General features: G+C 43.7%; 1 protein-coding gene across 1 annotated transcript; it reads left to right on the forward strand.

Annotated features, from left to right (window-relative positions):
• plekhm1 (pleckstrin homology domain containing, family M (with RUN domain) member 1) lies at positions 1-23939 on the forward strand. Its single transcript, XM_056296712.1, has 12 exons — positions 1-392; positions 1664-1751; positions 3354-3595; positions 3787-4461; positions 5007-5481; positions 6974-7136; positions 9305-10297; positions 10511-10656; positions 20638-20831; positions 20976-21039; positions 21227-21384; positions 21807-23939. Exons 2-12 carry the CDS (start codon positions 1698-1700, stop codon positions 21913-21915), a joined length of 3273 nt encoding a protein of 1090 aa, XP_056152687.1. The 5' UTR covers positions 1-392; positions 1664-1697; the 3' UTR covers positions 21916-23939.
• Positions 23940-24651: the final 712 nt, after the last annotated feature.

Below are 24651 nucleotides of genomic sequence, written 5' to 3' on the forward strand. Positions count from 1 at the left end.
GTAGAATAAGTCCTCGCCCGGCTTGCCATACATACGTGGGCTTGTAGTAGACAGGTGAGGGAACACCGAGTTCTCCACACGCCGGCAAACAAACCTTCAACAAATCTCCTCCCTTTGAAGAAGAGTTTGGTGCTGTCCCGCTCCCATGATGCATCGCTCCTCAACTGGCTGCCGCCCGACCGTGAGAGATATTTAACCATCAATTTGTCTTTTTTTTTACCCGTTACTGTACGAAATTCGCGATGGCGGAAAACGCTGTAAACAACCTAACGCCATGTGGAAGCGTGTATTGACTTTAACCCCTCGAATATAGCGGGGCTCGACGCCTTTTCTTTCTTTTCTTTTTTCTTTTTTCTTTTTTGGACCGTAGTGAAGTCAGCCAGCCCATGTCAGTGAGTAAGCTGCTTGTGTGCTAAACGGTGTATTTAACTTAAAGTTAGCTCATAGCGGTGTAGCTTAGCCTGATTGTAACGTTAACAGCTGTCGGTCGTGTTCTGTTGTGAACGTTGATCCGGTCGTTTTTACGGCTTATTTAGATTTTTTTGTCCTTCCTCCTTGAATTTATTGTCGGAACAGCTACTGAGTTACGCTTCGATGCCCGCACATTCAAAGCTAATTGAAATGAGCTTGTCCAGCTTGTTAGATCAATGGACATAGTTAAAGCTAGCTTAAATAAGTGTTGGGGCTGGCTAGCTTTGGCCAGTTTGTTAGCGTAGATAAAAGAATTAACGTTAAGCCCTGGTAGAAACTGCCGATCCCCGGTGGAAATTCTTTTGCACCTTAGCACGACAATACACAGTCCTCGGCTGAGTATGAGAACGAAACCTACTGTAAGATATGCCTTAAAAACACTCAACACTTCTGTAAGTATACAAAAAAAGGAAGTAAAGTTGTGTAAACGAGCCACCTAGTAGCATCGATAAAACAACCTTGACACCTTGTGCTCAGGTTTGCAGGAGAAAAAAAAAGTTGGGTCCAATCTTACTTGACATGATCTTTGAAGTTACCCATGTAGTTCTTACTGTAATTATTTACACCCCAAACCGCCTGAGCAGGGGTACTGCGTCTATAGTTAACGTTGAATAAAAAGAAATAGAGGCTTATTTAGCCGTAACATCCTGCTAATTGTTTAGCAGCTAACGCATGTCAGTTTTCCACCATACGAGCTGCCTTAATTATTCCGTGATCAGACTTGTTGTGGAGTCTGGCTCGCACATTTAGTAACACTGACATGATAATTATTCGTACACACTGTACTTGTTGACTTGAGGAAGTGTAATTTTGCGCCATCCGTGGTCACTTCCTTGCAGAAAATAGTTGAACGTCTTTTAAACAGTTTCTCACATGACTTGATTACGAAGTGGCATGAAATTGTTGATGTGTCAGAGGATACATTCTCGTGATGGTGTCACGTTTGCTGAGTATGGGTTACAGTAGGGACATTGAGTTTGAAAACAATTTAAGTGTCAGGCAACACATACACGCGCACACACACCATTTAATTGGTATATTAATATGATGTAAGTGATGTCAAGGAGAAGGCCTACATTTGATAATTGTGGTAATTTAAGTCATTTGCCCGATTACATGGCCTGGCTGTTCAGTAAGACACATTAAGCAGACACTGCTCATCCAAAGGGAAATGCTTGTTTTTGTGTTTCAGTGTGCCATGTGGGAGTAAACTATATGTAAGCGTCATGCTAGCCACACAGACACCAGATGCGCTACCAGAGGCTAAGGATGTCCAGCAGGTAAGACGGGGGCATTCCCCTTTGTTGTGCAACATCCTCTAGAATTATGCTGCCCTCTTTTAACAAGTTTTCCTTGGCTTGCTGCTGTTGCTCAGGTGATAGGATTACGCTGCCCTTGTTTAACGTTAGTTTTCCTTGGCTTTCTGCTGTGGCTCAGGTTTGATCACTGACATCACAACCATTATAATATAATCAGGGAAGTCGCTTTGAAACAAAATTCACATATGTAATCCTTTGATCATGGACAAGTAAAGAAGAACATGAACCACTTGCTCTAAAAGCCCACCTCCAGAGAGCTGACTGTAGAGTGTGATATAAGCCAATTACATTTCTAAAGGTGCGCTCCTGGTGAGGTATGGGATTTGGTGTTCTCTTAGTGCCTTTTTGCTTTGTAATGCATGTTGTAATTTTATTGTCATAAATGGGCTCTGCAAACTCTCAGTTCAACCACTTTATGGTTTTGAATTTAGCCCCCTCCCAACATGTGCTCATTTGTCTATCTGATTAGTCTTGCCATTCATTTTAAAGGCCTTAAAAAGGTGTTTTTGTTTTCCAAATAATGTCATTGAAGATGCCAGACCAGACATTTAAGTTAAAAGGTACACCTTCATCACATGTAAGGGAAGTGAGACCAGTGGAATGCAAAATGAACAGCAGACCCCTGTCATGAAATGTATGTCCAACTGTTGTTCAAAGTTTTTTTTTTAGTTAGTAGAGATATTTGTTTGCAACATTGATGAGTTGGGTTAATTGGACTAGCAGCAAGGCAGAAGAGATCAGTAGGAATTTGTGTCTGCTGTCAAGCTGATCTGTCCAAAGATTTGCATGTCGTCAGGTACATTATGTTGATAAGATGAAATATACATTCTAAACACATTCAAATGATCTTGCAGCAAACTTTGAAAACTTGGTTTTATTTATATATTTGCTATTTTCAAATGTGGAAGATGGTAACCAAGAATAGCAAATATTGAATTGCTTTTTTTCTTGAAGTTCTGTTTTGGCCTTGGTTCCCAAGTCCTTCTGTTTACAATTAACAGCCATTTTATGTACATTATGTCTAACACATGCAGCCCGGGCATTTTTCACAAAATATTTGATTAATAATCTATTAAGATCTAAAATTGCTGCATAATGTATGCTATTTTATTTCATATGATCTCTACAGTTGTCAGCTGACTGCAGGTAATGTGTCAGCGGGTAAACTAAGCTGTGTTTCATAGCCACATGGTTAGTGACCCACATGTATTTAACATGGAATGACAACTCTTTTTCCTCATTTTGCTGCTATTCGGTTGTTTCCATGATTTCCAGTTTCCTGTTTTATCATAGTGTCTTCTCACTAAAAACTTCTCTGGTTTTCTACATTTGGCTGCAGTTGGAATGCAAACCTCATTTTATTCTCTATTCTTTGTCTGACATGATATACTGTCTCCTTATGTTTAGAAAAATATAGTAATTAATGTCTATTGGTTCAAGTAGCCTATTAGTAAGCCAGGCTGTACCTCAATAACAGAGCCACACCTTAGTTGACATCTCCAGAAGGAATAATGGCCATTGCTGATTTTTATTTACCATATATTGTTATCGAACCACTATCAGATCAAAGAGAAGTTGGTGCTATCACTGAAGGCCCTTCAGAAGCGGTATGTGACGTCAGACACTTTGGTGACCAGCGAGGATTGCGATGCTAACCTGCTGTGCTGTGCCCTGGAAGCCATCTTTATCCATGGCATCAAGAGCAAGTACATCCGCTTTGAGGCTGCAGGCCGGAGCAGGAAGGGGGACCGGGGACCCCTCCCTCAACCTTTCTTCTGGATTCTGCTGAAGACTGTCACCCACCGGTGAGTGGGAGATAGAGCAAAGCCAAATTCTACATAAAGCAGTTCATTAAATTGTGCATTTTTAATAATCATTGACATAAGTGATTGATGTAGATTATTTTATGAAAGCCTAACTATTTTTAAAAAATACCACTGTACACGCCCTAACCATTTGCAAAGTAATGATGCAATATGATCTACCACCTCCTCAGTGATGTGATCACAGAGCTGGAGAAGCTGAGCTTCGTGGGCACGGACGTGGGCCGCTGCCGGGCGTGGCTTAGGTTGGCCCTTAACCACGGCCTGCTGGAGTGCTACCTTTCCTCATTGTTCCGGGAGGGCTCTAAGCTGCAGGCCCACTACCAGCCCAGCGCTCTTCTCTTGAACCCTGAGGAGCGGGAGGTGCTTCTCAGCTACCTCCAGGGTCTGGCCTCACTCACATTCAGCCTCTCCTACAAGTCCGCTGTGCTGAATGAGTGGACCACCACCCCCTTGGCTCTTGCTGGACTCTGCCCCATGTCCCAAGCTGACTCACTTAACCTGTCCCTCAATGGTGAGGAATTTGTCACTTCTAAGCCAGTGTGCAAGGAATCATGGGATAGAGTGTCTCAGTCCTCAAGCTCATCAGATACGTTGGAGGTGCATAGAGGGGGCCCAGGGGTGCTGGTGGAGAGGAGCACTGGTGTGTTGCCTGTGGGACAGACTTCCCTTAATTCATCCAATTTGAGTCTAGACACGACAGGCTCCTCTCAGCTCTCCTCAAGTTTAAGTTCTGATAGCCTCCTGCAGGGGCAGGACCCCCGTAGTCCAACTGGAGAGCAGTGGTCCTCCTGTGACATTTATATGTCCCATAATGCCAACAGCAACAGCAAGACGTCACTTCAAGAGTAAGTTTTATGTGTGTGCTAGCTATGTGGTGGGGTGTGTCAACTTTATTGCTGGACATCATAGTTTACCATGAAACGAAGGGCATTGTTGGTTTTTGGTTCTGTTTTTAAACATTCACTGTGTCATAGCTAGAAACAAGTGACTAGAGTCAAGATTTTGTCATAATATAGTTGTTGTTTTTTGTGTAACTTGTCCTTTTTTTTGTGCAATGACTCCTTTTTTGTTATCTTAAATGAATCCCTGGGATTTAAGTGGTCAAACACCAGTGCAGTTTTCAGTTGTAGGTGTCAGTAAATTAAACAAAATTACTATTAGTATAGTCAAGTTTTAAGTCAAGTTTATTTGAATAGCCCAAAATCACAAGGTAGTCAGTCCCAAAGGGCTTTACAATGTTAAGACATGAACATATAGCCAAATACATTTTTAACGAAGATTCTGAAAGTCTTGCACTATGAATTTCACTGTATAGATGCCATGATAAGTTACTCTGTTGTACTTTCAATTCAGTCGTATGTGATATTATGCCTTGCCCATGTCTCTGTAGTGTGGCGGCTGACTTCAGGGAAAGTGGCCACTGCAGTCAGGACTCCATGCGTGAGGACTCCTTTGTCTCCAACACAGATCCGGAACTCCTCTGTGAAGCAAACGCTTTCAGTGGTTCTGACGGAGAGACTCATGATCCTGCTACGCCATTCCAAGACCTTGGGGACCAGGCCCCAGATGCCCCACTTCCAGATTTAGAATCACAGTCCCAGCCATTATCCAACAGAGACCAGCCTCCATTGGAAGTATGCTTTGAAAGCTCCCCAGAATTATACTCAAACACTACAGCATCCTCCGCTGTTGGGGAGCCAGCTGAGAGAGTACACACAACCGGTATCTGGGAAGATAAAGAGTCTGTCCAGGAGAAGAAGAAAGTTGAGAGTTCTGTTGGGAGTAGCTCAGAGCTTGTAGCAGATACAAATCCATGCCGCTCCACCAGTGTCCTCAGTAGGAAAATGTCCTCAGACTCCCTCTCGGTGAGTGTTTTCACAGGCAAATGAGTATTGTGACACAAACCATAGGTCTCCGTTGACTTCCGTTTATCATGTACTATAATTTGTCCTCATTTAATGAAAGTACTTTTTTTTTCCACCCTCAGTCCGAGGTAATGTACTGGTGGCATGTGCAAGACCAGTGCAGCATACGCTGCAGCACTGGTCTTTTAGTCGATAGATCAAGAAATCAATCAATCAGTCAGTCAAGTTGCATTTTTTTATGCGCTTTTCTTGCTGCAACATCCACTCAAAGCGCTTTCAATTACTTTACAAACTTCTCCAGAGACTTTTGGGAATGCCCTTTTATTTTGTGATTTTTTTTTTCTTCCTTTTTTTATTGAGCATTTCATTAAAGCCTTGTTAATGCGGTGTTTGGCAAATAACATTGATGCTCACCTAGTGCCCATCTTGTTCCCAGTGTTGTCTTGTCTGTTAGTTTGTCCCATTGGCCCACACCCACGAGTGCCTGATTTGTTCACAAACTTTGTTCATATTACATGCCACAGTATTATAGCCATAATCAATAAAGGCAGCATATTTTAGAAAAACAATCACCAGAGCAGCAGATACTGTACTGCAGAACAGCGACAGAATATAGATTTTTGAGTCAACGGTGTAACTGTGAGATGGCTCCTCACTGGCCAATATTTCAATTAAATCTTCCAAGCTCCAACTCCGAGAGAAACTTTTTTTTTTTTTAAATTTGGAGCTTGGAGTAGCCGTGACTGCCTTTTTTGGACCTTTGTGCAATTTTAGAGAAAGAAACCATGCATTCCAGTTTTAACTGGATATTACAATATTCTAGAGTCAAATATGCATATCGAAGTTACATGAAAAAGAGTGCTGTTCTTGACCAACTGAAATGTACACTCGGCTTAGCTGTCATAGCTACAGACTGACCCATTTAAAAATTCGGTTCATGGGCATCCAGGTGGTGTGGCGGTCTGTTCCGTTGCCTACCAACATGGGGATCGGCGGTTCGAATCCCCATGTTACCTCCGGCTTGGTTGGGCGTCCCTACAGACACAATTGGCCGTGTCTGCGGGTGAGAAGCCAGATGTGGGTATGTGTCCTGGTCGCTGCACTAGCGCCTCCTCTGGTTGGTTGGGGCGCCTGTTCAGGGGGAGGGGGAACTGGGGGGGAATAGCGTGATCCTTCCACGCGCTACGTCCCCCTGGCGAACCCCCACACTGTCGGATGAAAAGAAGCGGCTGGCGACTCCACATGTATCGGAGGAAGCATGTGGTAGTCTGCAGCCCTCCCTGGATCAGCAGACGGGGGCGGAGCAGACATCGGGACGGCTCGGAAGAGTGGGATAATTGGCTGGATACAATTGGGGAGAAAAGGGGGGAAAAGAATCCCCCCCCCAAAAATTCAGTTCACACTTTATGGCTTATTTGTGAGCAGCTCATTCCAATATAAAGAAACAGTTATGCAGAAGAGAAGAGAAAATGGGCTTTGTTGTCATTGGCAGCATTCTCATTCCTGGATATCTGAGGATGATATCTACAAGCCCCATGTGGACGAGCTGTTGGACCTTGACGAGTTGTCAGTTTGTGTCAACGGGCTGTGCCCTCCCGCTCCTGAGCCTAAGGTCCCTCAGTCACCCCCCAGCGTAGTCCATCGAAGACAAATAGGTATTATTTTGTTTGTTTTTTCACATTAAGGCTATTTTTATTGAAAAACACAAGATGAAGTAATTTGATATTTGGTAAGGAGAATAGGCATGTTTTCGGTTTTTGTTTTTTTACAGAGCTTGCAAGAAACACTCAAAACATAGAACACAATTTTACCCTCCTCTCCACCCACATCTTACTCCTGGCTTTAACTCTCCTATCTATCTATATTAAATATCAATATTAAAGGAGGAGGATCCCTATGGAGGATGCACAAAGATGATGACAATGCATATTTTTATGCTTGTCAGACCTGCATCATTCAGTTAGGTTGGAGTTGCTAGCCTTGTCATTGTATCTATAATGAAGTAACTATTGCACTTCTCTGATTGTATTAAGCTTTACTTGTACAGGGCAAATCAATGTTTAAAGATTTATTTTCTCAGTATTCTTTTTAGAAATTGTTTGACTGCAAAACTGTCTGTCCATTTCAATGATTACATCATCAGATATTGTTGCTTTTGTTGTCTGTTTAGCACAAAGGACATTGAATAAGATAATCTCTCTCCAATTCAGTATTCCCACACAAAGCAGGTGGTTGGTTTGGATTTATGCGTTATGACATCAATATATGTAAAAAAAAAAAAAAATCACACACCTGTCTGTCAGTATTACTGTGGTTAATCTCTTTTTGTTTGTACTCCTCTACAGTGTAATATTGCCCCAAATGAATCATAAGCCCAACAAAATTCAGCATAACTGTAAATATACTAAGTTATGTACAAATTTGTACATACATAAGAAAGACAAAAGCCATTAGGAATCAGGAACACTTAGTCATTTCACTTCATGTACTTGCGTACATGAAATAAAACAAAATATTGTTTCCCCTAGCCCACAGCACTGCAACACCAAGACAAAAACACATATCCAAAAACTACAAAACGCCTATATCCAAACCAAGAACACATCTATCCAAACTAAGCAACAAAAAAAATCACTGTCCAAGAGAACGAACACCAGCCAGGATGACTGTTGGAACTTCCGGTCTGCATGGGCTAGCAGTTAGCTTAGGCTGCCCCTCTTCCACGTCCTGTCAAACCGCCCTCGGTGTTTCCTCTTCGGACACAGCTCTGGGCAGGGCCGTGGTCCTTGGGCCCACTGGACACAGCAGACCAGGCTCCCTCAGCCGATCCAGCGCTAGCTCTCCTTTGACACACCTCCCCTCACTCCACATGACAATGATCAGAAGTGGAAAACTGCACTCAGTTTCATGTGCTCTAAAATTCCAGTTTATAAACTGAAGAAAACATGCTCCACTTCCCCATCTCCATTTGAGTTAGTTGTTTGTCACAACTGGTGCCTTTATTGTTGAACCCCAATAAACTGTCAGAGAGGGTTTAAGAGTATTAAATCTGTATTTATTCATATCACCCAAGAGGAAATATAAATAAGAGATGTAGAAAATCAATTAACATTTTAAAAGGTATCAAAGAACTTTTTCAATTCTGTTACTTCTCCCTCAACCCCCCTCCAAAAAAAAAACCACATTTCCCCAAAAATAAACAAAATAGATGCCTTCAGTAAGATTTATTAAAAAGCATATAGGCCCATTCTAAGCTCAGTAGCAAGTTGAGAGGCAGCAATAATAGTTCACATAAAATCATTCACTTTAGGAACAATCTTATTTCAAAAAAGGAGTTTGCAGTCAACAGTTAACTCAGTGCTCATACACATAACAAAGATGTTCCCTGAACAAAGTAATGTGTCATGTAGTAACACATAACATGACTGTTTTTTTTTCATGTTAAGGATGGCAAAACTTACTCATAGTAGCATTTTATGTGATATACCTCACAATGCTTGTAAACGGCACCGACGAAGACTTTTTTTTTGTCTGAGCCTCTTTTTTTCTTTAGAAACTTCCTCATTATTGCTCTACTTTGCAAAAAACATAAGGTTCTCTTTCTACCACAACCACTACTTCCATTAAATCGCGTCTTAGATTTGTTGAGTACCAAGCTTGGTTTCACAAGTTCTGTTATATATTGGTTTACCTACTGTCACTTGATTCACATGACTGTCACTTTTCCTGAAAATTAAAATACTGAATTCCAGTCCAAAATATTTATGCTGACTTCTCCTTTTATGCCCCCCCCCCCCCCCATCATTCCACTCTTGGCTATAAGGATTGTCCAACCCGTTCCGAGGTTTGCTGAAACTCGGCCACCTAGAACGACGGGGTGCAGTGGGGATATGGCGCGACTACTACTGTGAGCTGTCGCCCTTTGAGTTTCGCCTCTACCTCAATGCTGAGGAGCGCACCTGCTGTGACAACTGCTCCCTTATGCGTTGTGAAGATGCTCGCATCACCTCAGCTGATGGCCGCTTCGAGCTGGTCTTCTCTGGGAAGCGCCTCTACCTCCGGGCTGCCAACTGTGATGAAGCTGAGGACTGGGTTGACCGGATAGTGGAGGCTGTCAACAAATGCCGCCCGGTGCCTCGCCCAGACGACCAGTGGGAGGTGCTGCAATCCACTGAAGAGAATGGTTTGGATGAACCCTCGCTTTCTTCCGCTTCCTCTGCCCCCTCCAGCCCTGAGAGAAACTTTTCGTCCGCAGACTCAGGTACAGGTACAGGTGCAGGGCAACAGGCTCCTCCTCTTCCACTGGAAGGAGACTGGACACGGACGGCTGATTTGGAGCAAGATGCTATCAAAGAAGCTGTGCTGTACCTCTCCACAGATGCTGAGGCTCGGACTTGGGTGCCTCTAGTCTTTTCTCTCTCCCTAGAGGCCTTAAAGGGCTTCCGGGTGCAAGATGGGAGGAAGTTCCTGCGGCTGACCCAACCTATTGAGGCGATCCGGGATGTGGTGCCTGATGTCTCTGTAGGAGGACCAGCTTTCTTCAAACTCTTAACCTTCCGGGATACCCTCAGGCTTAGGGCTGAGAGCCCGGAGGAGGCACGCTCCTGGAGAGCTCTGATCCGAGGAGCACTGGACTCCTACCTGGAGAGTGGGGAGGATGAGGACACCAAGGAGTCAGCCGTAGTGAGCCTGAAAGTAGGGGGCAATATCCAAAGACTGGTGCAGCACATGCTGAAAGGGGATGGAGTGCTGCTGACACATCTGTGCACCATTGCCTCAGAGAAGGGGCTGGACACACAGAGCTTCAAGTGTGCAGGTATTTTTATTTTTTTTGTAAAAGAACATTTACTCATTTACTCTTGTTTATCAGGCATCTTAATTAAGGTAGTTTTTTGTGTCCAACTGCTGACAGCTTGAGCTGCATGTGATTTCATTTGTTGAGTGATACTTTTTACATCTATGTGAATGGGTCAGTCTGCGTGTGTGAGGGTGTGTGGGGATTTATATTTGTTGTGTCTTCCCTGCGCAGGGTGCCCAAAGCAGATTGGCTTTTCCTTTGGAAAAGCTAGGTTGTGTGAATTCTCTGGCCAGTATTACTGTGACTCCTGTCACCGTGGCGACATTAGCATCATCCCAGCTCGCATGGTACACAACTGGGATCTCATACCGCGAGAGGTGGGCACAAGTACACACACACATACACACAAACCAGTAGATCAAATAATTTGCATGGACTGATACTAGTGTCATATACCTGGCTGACAGCAAACTGAAATATGATATCTCACACACACACACACACACACACACACACACACACACACACACACACACACACACACACACACAAAACCAGTAAATCCAATAATTTACATGCACTGTTACTACTTGGCTGACGTCAAACTGAAATACAATATCAGAAAGTGGATAATCTCCTTAAATTTTAGAGAAGTTCCAAAATAAAAATGTTTGACCAATATCTAAAACAAAACAAATGTCTTTAATGTTCCTGGGGGGCAAATTTTGTGCAGCAGAGACAACAAAACAAAAAACACATGACATCCATTGGTTGAACAATCTACTACTACTACTTTTGGCTGCTCCCATTAGGAGTCGCCACAGTGGATCATCTGTTTCCATCTCTTCCTGTTCTCTGCATCTTCCTCTGTCATGCCAGCCACCTGCATGTCCTCCCTCACCACATCCATAAACCTCGTCTTTGGCCTTCCTCTTTTCCTCTTGCCTGGTAGCTCCATATTGAGCATCTTTCTCCCAATATATACGCAGTATATCTCCTCTGCATATGTCCAAACATCTCAATCTTGCTTCTCTTGCTTTGTCTCCAAACCATCCAACCTGAGCTGTCCCTCTAATATACCCATTTCCTATCCTGTCCTTCTTCGTTACTCCCAACAAAAATCTTAGCGTCTTCAACTCTGCCTCCTCCAGCTCCACCTCCTGTCTTTTCATCAGTGCCACTGTCTCCAAACCATACAACATAGCTGGTCTCACTACCACCATTTTAAACCTTCCTTTTAACTCTTACTGGTACCATTCTGTCCCAAATCACTTCTGACACTCTTCTCCCCCCACCCCCCCACCTGCTCTCTTTTTCACCTCTCTTTCGCACTCCCCGTTACTTTGAACAGTTGACCCCAAGTATTTAAACTCGTACACCTTCATCACCTCTACTCCTTGCATCCTCACTATTCCGCTGTCCTCCCTCTCATTCATGCATATGTATTCCGTCTAGCTCCTACTAACTTTCATTCCTTTTCTATCCAGTGCTTACCTCCAACTCTCCAGGCTGTCCTCAACCTGCTCCCTACTCTTGCTACAGATCATAATGTCATCTGCGAACATCATAGTCCACAGAGACTCCCACCTAATCTCTTCCATCAACCTGTCCATCACTATTTTAAACAAAAAAGGGCTCAGAGCCGATCCTTGATGTAATCCCACCTCCACCTTGAATCCATCTGTCATTCCAACTGCACACTTCACCACTGTTACACTGCCCTCATACATATCCTGCACCGCTTACATACTTCTCTGCCACTTGCAACTTCCTCATGCAATACCACACCTCCTCTCTCGGCACTCTGTCATATGCTTTCTCTAAGTCCACAAAGACACAATGTAATTCCTTCTGACCTTCTCTATACATCTCCATCAACATTCTCAAAGCAAATGTTGCATCTGTGGTGCTCTTTGGTGGCGTGAAACCATACTGCTGCTCGCAAATTATCGCCTCTCCTCTTAACCTAGCTTCTAGTATTACTCTTTCCCATATCTTCATACTGTGGCTGATCAACTTTATACCTCTGTAGTTACTAAAGCTCTGCACATCACCCTTATTCTTAAAAATCGGTACCAGTATGCTTCTTCTCCAGTCCTTGGGCATCCTCTCACTTTCCAAGATTATGTTAAACAATCTAGTTAAAAGCTCCACTGCCATCTCTCCTAAACACCTCCATGCCTCTACAGGTGTGTCATCTCGACCGCCTTTCCACTCTTCATCCTTTTCATCACTATCTTCATTTCGTCCTTGCTAATCCACTGCGCTTCCAGATTCACTATCTCCACATCATCCAACCTTCTCTCTCATTTTCTTTATTCATACCCCCCTCAAAGTACTCCTTCCACCTTCTCAACACACTCTCCTCACTTGTCAGCACATTTCCATCTCTATCCTTGGTCACCCTAACCTGCTGCACATCCTTCCCAGCTCAGTCCCTCTGTCTAGCCAATCCATATAAATCCTTTTTGCCTCCCTTAGTTAATGTCCAACCTGTCATACAACTCACCATACGCCCTTTCCTTTGCCTTGACCATCTCTCTCTTCACTTTATGCTGCATCTGCTTGTACTCCTGTCTACTTTCTTCATCTCTCTGACTATCCCACGTCTTCTTTGCCAACCTCTTCCTCTGTATATTTTGCTGTACTTCCTCATTCCACAACCAAGTCTCCTTGTCTTCCTTCCTCTGTCCTGATGACACACCAAGTACCTTCCTAGCTGTCTCCCTCACTATTTCTGCAGTGCTTGCCCAGCCATCCGGCAACTCTTCACTACCACCCAGTGCCTGTCCTAACTCCTCTCTGAACTCCACACAACAGTCTTCCTTCTTCAACTTCCACCATTTGGTCCTTGGCTCTGCCTTCACTCTCTTCCTCTTCTTTGTCTCCAAAGTCCTCCTACATACCACCATCTGATGCTGCCTAGCTATGTTCTCCCCTGTCACCACCTTGCAGTGTCCAGTCCCTTTCAGATCACGCCTCCTACATAAGATATAGTTCATCTGTGTTCACTTTCCTCCATTCTTATATGTCACCCTGTGTTCCTCCCACTTCTTGAAATATGTATTCACTACAGCCATTTCCACCCTTTTCGCAAAATTCACCATTATCTGTCCTTCCACATTCCTCTCCTCGACACCATACCTGCCCATCACCTCTTCATCACCTCTGTTCCCTTCAACATCATGTCCACTGAAGTCTGCTCCAATCACCACTCTCTCTTCCTTGGGTACGTTCTCCACCACTTCATCCAACTCACTCCAGAATTTTTCTTTCTCTTCCATCTCACACCCAACTTGTGGGGCATATGCGCTAATAATATTTATCATCACTCCTTCCATTTCCAGCTTCATACTCATCACTCTGTCTGACACTCTTCACCTCCAACACACTCTTGAAATACTCTTCCGTCAGAATTACCCCTACCCCATTGCTCCTCCCATTCGCACCATGGTAGATGAGTTTGAACCCACCTTTGATGCTCCTGGCCTTACTCCCCTTCCATTTGGTCTCTTGCGCACACAGTATAGACCCTTTTACAGTTGGTAAACAGTGATCATGTGATTTAGTATGCACACGCATTTTGGCTGCAAAAAAATTATTTTATTATTTGCGACCATACAATTGTATGCTATAACCTCTTGTTTATGCTACAATATAACTTCTATTTGTTATGATAGCCACTTATGTATTTATCTAGACTTATGTTATTGCTTGTAGCCACAGTCTTCGCCTGTTTGCATTGAACGGTCTTTTCCCCGATGGAATGCGGTAGAAATTAATACCTTTAGTTTTGCTAGACCTGTTCTGGCAACCCACAACACAAGATGACATTTTAAAAATGTAAATATCAATTGATCAAAAATTCACTTGCACTCTGCATTGATTGGAGATGGAGAAGTTGCCTCTTTTGCTGCCAAAATGCATGCGCATACTATGTGTGACGTAGGTCATAAAAGGGTCTATATCTACCTTCCTTCTTTCTATCATATCAGCCAGCTCTCTCCCTTTGCCAGTCATAGTGCCAACATTCAAAGTGCCGACTCTCACTTCCACACTCTTACCCTTCCTCCTTTTCCACTGGACATGCCTTCCCTCTCTCCTTCACCCAACAGTAGGATAGTTTCCACCGGCACTCTGCTGGCCAATAGTACCAGTGGCTGTCATTGGTAACCTGGGCCTCAACCAATCCAGTATAGAAATCTGATTTATGATCCGCATATTTGATTTGGCAAAGGTTTAACGCCGGATGCCCTCCCTAACATAACCCTCCCTATTTATCTTGTTTTGGGACCGGCACTAAGAATGCGCACTGGCTTGTGCATCCTCAGTGGCTGGGTCAGTTGAACAATACAACCTCACATAATGAACAGAGAGTAAAATGATATAAAATCAAATTACGTAATACAAATGCCAGTAGTACTAAACAGCAAGTCTAACTGTAAATCACTGGAAGTAGGTTCTCTCATCCCACAATTACCATCTGCAATGGCTCTAGATAGAAATGACTTTCTGGCTCTACCAGCCTAGATTTAAAAATTGGAACCATATACAGTCTAGTTCAGGGGTCCCCAACATTGTTTGCACCGCGGACCGGTGTAATATTGACAATATTTTGGCAGACCAGTGGAGGAGCGGGGGGGTGGGTTAATAATGACCGGAATATATAGGTTAGGCTTATAAATCAATAGTATCATAACATTTAAAGTAATGTTTGGATATTAAACAAACGGCACATATTTTCCTCGCATTAACATAACATACATATAACAACATTGCAACTCACCAATATCACTGAATCAGTGGGAGCCCTGGGCTTGTTTCCCTGCAGCAAGACGGTCCAATCGAGGGGTGATAGGAGACAGCGACACCTGAAGGGTGTTTCTTATGTCCAGTCTATTCTGCAATTTTTTTTTCGTTGCCTTCATTGCAGAAAATCCCGCTTCACAATGATATGATGTTGGAAATGGAAGCGAAGTTTTCAGTGCTTTCGTGGCTCTCAGGATATATTCAGCCTTGACTTTGATCCAGAATGTCGGCAAAGATGTTACGTCAAACATACTTCTCAGTCCACAGTCATTTGCAAGCTCGAGGACTTGCTCTTCTTCCTGCGCTGACATGGACGGTTTGCCGGGGACATTCACAAATGGTTGGGAAGTAATGCTCAAATTCTGTCGACAGCAAAGCCAGGTGATCGTGCACCAGCTGGGAGAAGGATGGTGCAGCCTCAGTCTCTCCCAAAATCCCAGCTAATGTATAGAACATGTTCAATATGGCCCTGTCCACTCGCCGTCCCCACCGTTGCAGTTTGGCTTTGAATGCAGACACTTTATCTGCCAACTTGAAGACAGTTGTCATTATCCCCTGAAGTGACAAATTGAGTTCACTGAGGAGGTTGAAGATGTCACACACATAAGCGAGTTTTGTTATCCACTTTGTCACTGAAGTGTGCTGCCAGTGGTGACTTTTTTTTTTTCAGAAAGAAATCTCTGTAGCAGCTCTCGTAACTCAAAAACTCTGGCCAGGGATCTCCCCCTTGATAACCACCTGACTTGTGTGTAAGAGAAGGCGTCTGTGCTCTGCGTCCATTTCCTCGCAAAGCTGCTCAAACAGACGTGAGTTAAGGATGTGTGCCTTGATGTGATTGATAATTTTAATAACGTTATTCAGTACGCTATTCAGATCAGGGGACATTTTTCGGCTTGCCAGCATTTCTCTGTGTGTCACACAGTGTGCAGACTGGCATTTAGGAGCAACCTCTTTGACTCGGGTAGTGAAACCAGACAGCCGTCCAGACAGCCCCATCTATGCATATTCCAACACAGAATGACCAGTCCAGTTTGCCTGACATGTAGTCATCCAAAGGCTTGACCAGTTCTGCCCCAGTTGTGTTAGTTGGCAGCAACAGAGCACACAACATATCCTCATGCACATTGTCTGGAAATATACACTCACTGGCCACTTTATTAGGTACACCTTGCTAGTACCGGGTTGGACCCCCTTTTGCCTTCAGAACTGCCTTAATCCTTCGTGGCATAGATTCAACAAGGTACTGGAAACATTCCTCAGAGAGTTTGGTCCATATTGACATGATAGCATCACGCAGTTGCTGCAGATTTGTCGGCTGCACATCCATGATGCGAATCTCCCGGTCCACCACATCCCAAAGGTGCTCTATTGGATTGAGATCTGGTGACTGTGGAGGCCATTTGAGTACAGTGAACTCATTGTCATGTTCAAGAAACCAGTCTGAGATGATTCGAGCTTTATGACATGGCGCGTTATCCTGCTGGAAGTAGCCATCAGAAGATGGGAACACTGTGGTCATAAAGGGATGGACATGGTCAGCAACAATACTCAGGTAGGCTGTGGCGTTGACACGATGCTCAATTGGTACTAAGGGGCCCAAAGTGTGCCAAGAAAATATCCCGCACACAATTACACCACCACCACCAGCCTGAACCGTTGATACAAGGCAGGATGGATCCATGCTTTCATGTTGTTGACGCCAAATTCTGACCCTACCACCCGAATGTCGCAGCAGAAATCGAGACTCATCAGACCAGGCAACGTTTTTCCAATCTTCTATTGTCCAATTTTGGTGAGCCTGTGCGAATTGTAGCCTCAGTTTCCTGTTCTTAACTGACAGGAGTGGCACCCGGTGTGGTCTTCTGCTGCTGTAGCCCATCTGCCTCAAGGTTCGACGTGTTGTGCGTTCAGAGATGCTCTTCTGCATACCTCGGTTGTAATGAGTGGTTATTTGAGTTACTGTTGCCTTTCTATCAGCTCGAACCAGTCTGGCCATTCTCCTCTGACCTCTGGCATCAACAAGGCATTTTCGCCCACAGAACTGCTGCTCACTGGATATTTTCTCTTTTTCGGACCATTCTCTGTAAACCCTAGAGATGGTTGTGCGTGAAAATCCCAGTAGATCAGCAGTTTCTGAAATACTCAGACCAGCCCGTCTGGCACCAACAACCATGCCACGTTCAAAGTCACTTAAATCACCTTTCTTCCCCATTCTGATGCTCAGTTTGAACTGCAGCAGATCGTCTTGACCATGTCTACATGCCTAAATGCATTGAGTTGCTGCCATGTGATTGGCTGATTAGAAATTTGCGTTACCGAGCAGTTGGACAGGTGTGCCAAATAAAGTGGCCGGTGAGTGTATATCACACACATAAACTAGCAGTATTGCCTTGTTGTCGACATCAGTAGACTCATCGATTTGAATAGCATACCACGGTGACTCATTAAGCCACTCCAACAACTGTGCTTCTATGTCCGCCGCTATTTCATCAATTCTTTGTGAAACTGCGGTAGCTGAAAGAAGAACCTTTGCCACCTTGTTAATTGCAGCTTCCCCCAACAGTTCACAACACATGTCCTTGGCAGCAGGCAGAATCAATTATTCGCCGATAGCGAAAGGCTTCGTAGCCTTAGCAATGCGACTAGTCACTAAGTACGAGGTGCTCAGAGCAGCAGCATTTGTTGAAGGGGTGGCTCTCAGCACGTGCTTCTGTCCCGCTTGCTCGCATATTTTTCACTCAGAGCTCCATGGGTTTGTGTTTAAGTGGAGGGTGCTTGGTCTCAAAGTGCCGAAGCAGTTTTGAGGACTTCATTGCCTCATTAGACAGCTTGTCTCCACATATCACACACAGGGGGCTCGGCGCATGCGAGTCACCGGTCGCAATAAAGCCGTATTTTGGGTACGCTTTGTCGTATTTCCTATTAAAGGAAGCTTCTTTTTTTTTGCTGTCTCAGCCTCTGCTGTCTCTGCGTTATCATCGTCACTAGACCTTTTATCTCTCCTACCTCTTCCGAAGAAACTCTCAAGCGACGTTTGTTTTTTTACCAGTACTCGTGGTAGCTAACTAGCTGCTAGTTTTTGTTATTCGTCCGTCACGGCGGCGAGGACCATCTAGTCATCCTGTGATGGATGACTGATGACTTGCGCGATGATTAAAGTGAGGAAGAGTTGTGCATCATCAACCCCACTTTCGTCCGAGACCACCGACTACCAGTGGCAAGACTAGCAAGACGACTGGCAATGGAGACGGATGCAGATATTTCCTCAAGGTTTCTTCCCAAAGCCTTTCCCGTAGACAAGTATACCTGCAAAGCAGCGGAGGTTTAAATCAAGAGTTTGCTTTCTCCTAGATGAACTGCCCGACAGGCTAATGAGCTTCATCTACCCGGGTTTGAAATCAGAGTTGACCTTCTAGATTGGCTGCCAACCATGGCTAACGAGTCCAATCGACCCACCCGGTTATACCGCCGGGAACCCGGTCGCCCCTGCAGCAGACTTTGTGAAAACAGGAGGTACCGCGAGAAAGTGCTGCTGTGGACACATTTGTGTAGCAGCGGCCATATGCTAAGGTCCTGATGGACCCACGGCGATCACTAAACCAGGAAGCGAGAGGTCACCGCACCTCTTCGCATTCCTTTTGGCAAGTAGGACATCTGGCCCAATACTCACTTCCTCCCAAAGCTGCTAGTAGTGAGTTGACCGAGTGTGTCTCTGAGTTATGAAGTTAGTTACCATTGGTCTGCTGAATGCCATGTGAAAGAGTGATAAAATTACATCATTGTACACACTTCAAGTATTCGTTTCAAATTAAAAACCCTCCAGCATTACACGGTCCCGGGCTTTTATTTCAATATTGTATATCATATTGTTTCCTTGCGGTCCAGTAGCAAATGCTTTGTGGCCCGGTGCCAGTCCGTGGCCCAGTGGTTGGGGACCCCTGGTCTAGCTGATGGTAGAATCTCAAACTCTGCATAAAGGGGATGAGAGCGATCATCTAAAACGATCACTTTCCTGAAAACACGCTTCGAGCTGATAACATACGTTGTGGTACCCCTGTATTCTAAGAGGCCATCTTCACTACTCAATGCCAAGACTTTTTACATTTTACATTCAAATTACAATGCCAAGCAATAATGAAAAAAAAAATTAGGACAGACTCAATAAATGATCTATAGAATAATATAAGAATTTTCTTATCCGTGTCAAATTTGCATAACAAAAACGGATGTTGTGCTTTACAGTATATAGCATTTTTATTCTCTACCCACTGCATGCTGTGGGTTGAAAATACCATGCATGCTGATGGAGTTTTTGCATTTTCGGGTAGTAAATTCAATTTATACTGCAGAAGTTATTTGCTGATGTACCCCCTGTTAATATTTCAGCAGTACAGCTTTTGCAAACTACTACTTTGTTGTACTTGTCAGCAACTGTGAAATACCTTAAACACAATTGTGTGTTTGTGGCTCTCCTAAACTCTTTCCTTGTCTTGCTAAGCGTACCTATGTGAGTAGTGCATCTCTCTGGTGCTGTGAATTAATGACTGCCAGAAGCCAGTGAAAATGTCAGCAGTATTAACAGCACAGTGGCACAGTGGTTAGCGTGGTCGCCTCACAGCAAGAAGGTCCTGGGTTCGAGCCCCGGGGTAGTCCATGCTTGGTGGGTCATCCCGGGTCATCCTCTGTGTGGAGTTTGCATGTTCTCCCCGTGTCTGCGTGGGTTTCCTCCGGGGGCTCCGGTTTCTCCCCACAGTCCAAAGACATGTAAGTCAGGTGAATTGGCCGTACTAAATTGTCCCAAGGAATGAATGGGTGGGTGTGTGTGTGTGTGTGTGTGGGGGGGGGGGGGGGCCCTGTGATGGCCTGGCGGCCTGTCCAGGGTGTCTCCCCGCCTGCTGCCCAATGACTGCTGGAATAGGCTCCAGCATCCCCGCGACCTGGAGAGCAGGATAAGCGGTTAAGATGATGGATGGATAGATGGTGGAATAACTGGGCAGATTTTTTGAAATATTTATATTAACAATTGTGGGCTGGACTTTTCTGCATAATGCCCAAAATTATGGCCCATAATTAAAAGTAGGCTGAATTTTTGGTGCATCTTGACAAAAATTAGGGACCACAATGTTAGTTTGATGTCAGGGCTCACCATTGAAATACTGCATTGGACGGAATTACAGCACCTCCTGCTGCCATTGTCACCGAACTGCTGGCTTTGATTTGCTCTAAAGTGGAAGTGGATGAAATTGTCCCCAGCTCAAGTAAAACACTTTTTTTTTTAGTTAGTTTTTTGTTTGTTTGTTTGTTTGTAATGTGCTATATGCCAGAGGCGCTTGACATTTTGAAAATGCTTCTAACAAATGGATGAATGACACTCCCCAATCCTTTTATACAATTTTATACAGACCAGGTTAGAAGTTTGATCCATTCTCATGTTCAGACTTTTATGCATAATCATTGAGAGCATATGGATAACCTAGCAACCCTCTGCATGTTTTTTTTGTATGCGTTTTTGTGTGTGTTTGGATGCTTGTGTTTCTGTGTGCATTCAGGTGTCCAGGAAGGCACTGAGGTTGTTGTCTGAGATTGAGCAGGAGCCCTTGATGAACCTGGAGCAGCTGAACCCTGACCTGTTGGAGCACGCGGAGCCCATGGTTCAGATCCACAGTCTACGGCAGAGGCTACGCTTGTTGGGAGATTACCTGCTCACCTGCCGCAGTGGTGCGTGCAAGAACATCCAGGCCAGGTTCGTGTGTGCGCATGCATTCATATGCAAGTTTGTGCATTCTTGTGAACTATTTGAATTAACTGCTCCTGGCTCCGGGATTTTTTTTGTCAAACTTGGATTACAAGATGCTTTATCAAATTTACTCTCCTATTTTCTATCCAGAATGGAACAGCGGACATACCTGTTAGAATCGAGTTATTTGTACAGCGTTATGGACCTACGACAGGTACCCTGCTCTTTTTACCTGGCCCTTTTCCAGTAAAAATTGATTTGATCATCAACTAATATATTCTGTTTGTGTAGGCTGATAGAAGGGTATGACCTTTGAAATAAACATTGAAATGAATACATTTTGGTACCTATGTGCCACACAATTTATTGTCGGAAATAAAATTGTTCGTGTGTATTTACAGATTGCAGAGGGCCAGTATGAGGCCTACTTGACTACACTGGTGCAGTATGCCTCCAACCACGTACACCACTGTGAGCTGTGTACACAACGAGGCTTCATCTGCCAGCTCTGCCATGCCACTGACATTATCTTTCCTTTCCAGTTTGACACCACTACCCGGTAAGCTGTCCAGGGCTATCCATATTGCTGTCAGACTGGACCCAGACCCATGTGCTTTATTGGTTTCTTTGTTGTTCCCACCCGCTCTTGCGTCAGAGCCTTCCTGCTACAAGTCTGTGTCCCTTTCTTCCCTCCTGACTTCCTTCAGTCGCTTCCTTTTTTGTTTGCCCATTTATTTGTTTCTGTATCATCCTTTCCTCCTTCCTTCCTTAATTACTTTGTCCTCTTCCTTCCTTCCCTCTTCCTTTTTCTCTTGTATCCTACTATCGGTCCTCATTTGCCCCCCCCTCCAGCTACTGCTGCTACTGAGCTGTGGTCATAGGTAAACAATTATGGCAGGGTTTTTTTTCCCCTCCTTTATGCTTCCATCAACCCTGATCTTGTACTGAAACCCTCTCTCTATCTCTTTCTCTCTGAACCAGGTGTAAAGATTGTAAGGCTGTGTTTCACTTGGCCTGCAAGGCCCGCTTGCCCTCCTGTCCTCGATGCCTACGGCTCAGAAAATACATCGAGAGAGATTTGCAAGACTGAACCAAGGTGGCTCTGCGTGTCCTACTGGGCTTGCCATAGCAGCACAGGAGGTGCCTTTCCCATCTGTTCCACAAGAGCCTAGAAGCTCACAGATGGAATGATATAAACAAAAGAAAAAATATTGAAACTCTGCACCTAGCTTTTACATAAACTAACCTCAAGTGCAATTATGAAGCATTGACTTGCCTGCCCTTGTAGTCCTGAAGACATGGCTCTACTGAAATGGAAGGTATAAGAACCTGAGGGATACAGTAGCACAGCCCTCAAGTTATGATGATGTTGAAAGTTTGCAGCCATCTCTTAGAACTTGTGCTTTCCATACCTCTATGAAAATGTCTGCCAAGAATCTTACGTATGTTCATTTTGGAGAGGGGAGCATGTTTCACATTGTTCTCCTGTAACATGTTCATAAATGCATTTCCTTTTACTCATTACGCCATGTTTACAAGAAATGGGAAACATTCTGCGTTTGTCTTGGATGCACAAAGAATGTCATGAAGTCACATGCATGAAGGTATCATTCCTGCAGTATGGAGTACATGCAAAAAAAAAAAAAAAATGAACAGTACTTGAAATGTTCTAATTTACAGACTTTGATTATATTGTGCCTTCATTTTTATTTAAGCTTTGTACTGTTTGCTCACAGTTTCACTAAATTGGTGCCAAAATGTTTTACCAAGAGATTTTGGACTCCATTGCTTTTTTCCCTTTTTTTTCTTTTTTTTTCTTCTTTTTCCTGAGCTGAGCACAAGTTGATATTATAGTTGAATGTTAAATGCCATGTGTAAAACTGGAAAGTTGGATTTGTGAGTGTATAAATGGGATTTATGGTGAAATTGTTGAAGGTTTCTCTGTCTTAATATATCAACTGTCTGATTTTTTTTTCAGGAACATAAAATAGCATTAATATATGATACACAAAATCATGCATGATTGTTAGTCCTAAAGGTTTTCAAGGAGATTTAAAAAACATTTGTGCAACATTGTGGTAAGCTGCTAGTGTGGTGAGCAATACTGAGATGATTGATAAACTGGTTGAAGTACATAAGTATGCAGTGGCAAAAAAAGGTTTGCTAGAACAAAGTTCTTTGTACAGATATTTGAATTCACTAGATAGATGAAGGATGTCATTCTCCAAAATTTTGCATTTTTGCACTTAGGCTTGACTGTTAAAGGGATATTGCAACTAGAATTTACTTTTAATGTCCTCTTGCACAGTGGTTCTCAATTCCAGTCCTCGGGACCCCCCCAAGCACTGTAGCTTTTCTATTCTACAAGGTTTTCCAGAATTTGAATCGGGGTGTTTTTAGACATGAAGCAGCAAATGAACGTACTTGACTGCCGTACTGTAAGTCTCGAGGATGCGAATTGAGAACCGCTGCTCAACAGTTTGAAGGTATTTGCCTTGTCAGACAGACTCGTCTTACCCCAAAAACAAATATGTCTCTTGCTGCCAATTTACATTGAATTTCTTCCCATTTTTCAGTGTATCTATCTTTTGCTGCACTGGATAAAAATGGTCAAATTCTCATACTAATCTGTTTTACTGGTTCTCCATTGACTGTAGAAAAAAATATTAAAAACCCTATAACAGCAGGCTTATAAGAGGCAAGATAAATCCCTTACAAGGCATCATCTTATTGCACACTTTTCTGATGACAAGTGCATAAAAGGAGAAGCCTTTGGTATATTTAAAACACATAACCTGGAAATGCAAACTGGCCAGGCACTGAAACAAATATCCCTGTATCGGTCATCTCTGGTTTGTTGTTTTTACCTATTTGCCATCATTTGTATGTAGCCTTTATGTCAATAATTAATGTAAAATAAATGTCTGTCAATGTTTTTTTGTCGCACATGTTTAAGGAATGTCTAGACTGGAGTTGGTTTTCTGCTTATGTGAATGTGTAAATCAGTTTGAATATTATGATTTGGTATATTGATGTCATCGGTCTCACAGGGCTGATCTTGACAAAACTTGTCAACAGTTGAATAATTAATAAATACATATTTGAATAGTGCCATTAAGTGAGAAAGATGGAGTGTTGATTAAATGTACTTAAAACCCTCTGCATATTATATAAACATGGAATTATAGGAATCGGAATAATCACAGGTACTGTACACTAACATTGGGCCTTATGCATCAATCATTCGTATGTACAAATTTGTTTTACAAGACTGTCTGACAGCAGCAGCAGCAAAGCCTGATGGTTATTTGTAATTCCTTCCCCCTAACATCTATTGGCCAGCTCTTGCTAAGAGCAATCACCCAGGCTTACAAAGACATCAGTGTTAACCAACTGGTGTCTAAATTCAGGTGTTACCCAGGTTCTACACTGGTCTCAACAAACGTCAGGGCTAAAAAAAGCCCATGTGTGTGTAAGAACAAACGATGGATGAATGAGGCCCATTGACTCCGATTCTAAACTTTGACATGGCAAAGTTTTTATTTTCAGAAAATAACTGTCAGCTTGAATTCTGTCATGGGGATTGCCAGTTCGAATCCCTATGTTACGTGTCCTGGTCGCTGCCCTTAGTGCCTCCTCTGGTTGGTCGGGGTGCCTATTCAGAGGGGAGGGGGAACTTGAGGGAATAGCGTGATCCTTGCACGCGCTACGTCCCCCTGGTGAAACTCCTCACTGTCGGGTGAAAAGAAGCAGCTGGTGACTCCACATGTATCGGAGGAGGCATGTGGTAGTCTGCAGCCCTCCCTGGTTCAGCAGATGGGGTGGA

This window comes from Lampris incognitus, chromosome 17, assembly GCF_029633865.1.
Source record: "Lampris incognitus isolate fLamInc1 chromosome 17, fLamInc1.hap2, whole genome shotgun sequence".
Classification (NCBI taxonomy): domain Eukaryota; kingdom Metazoa; phylum Chordata; class Actinopteri; order Lampriformes; family Lampridae; genus Lampris; species Lampris incognitus.

Excerpts from the sequence above, each read along its gene's own strand:
- plekhm1 (XM_056296712.1), top strand. The coding sequence starts at position 1,698 with ATGCTAGCCACACAGACACCAGATGCGCTACCAGAGGCTAAGGATGTC. Across the intron at positions 7,137-9,304 it reads AGTCCATCGAAGACAAATAG|GATTGTCCAACCCGTTCCGA; the intron begins GTATTATTTTGT and ends CTTGGCTATAAG. Across the intron at positions 10,657-20,637 it reads GGGATCTCATACCGCGAGAG|GTGTCCAGGAAGGCACTGAG; the intron begins GTGGGCACAAGT and ends GTGTGCATTCAG.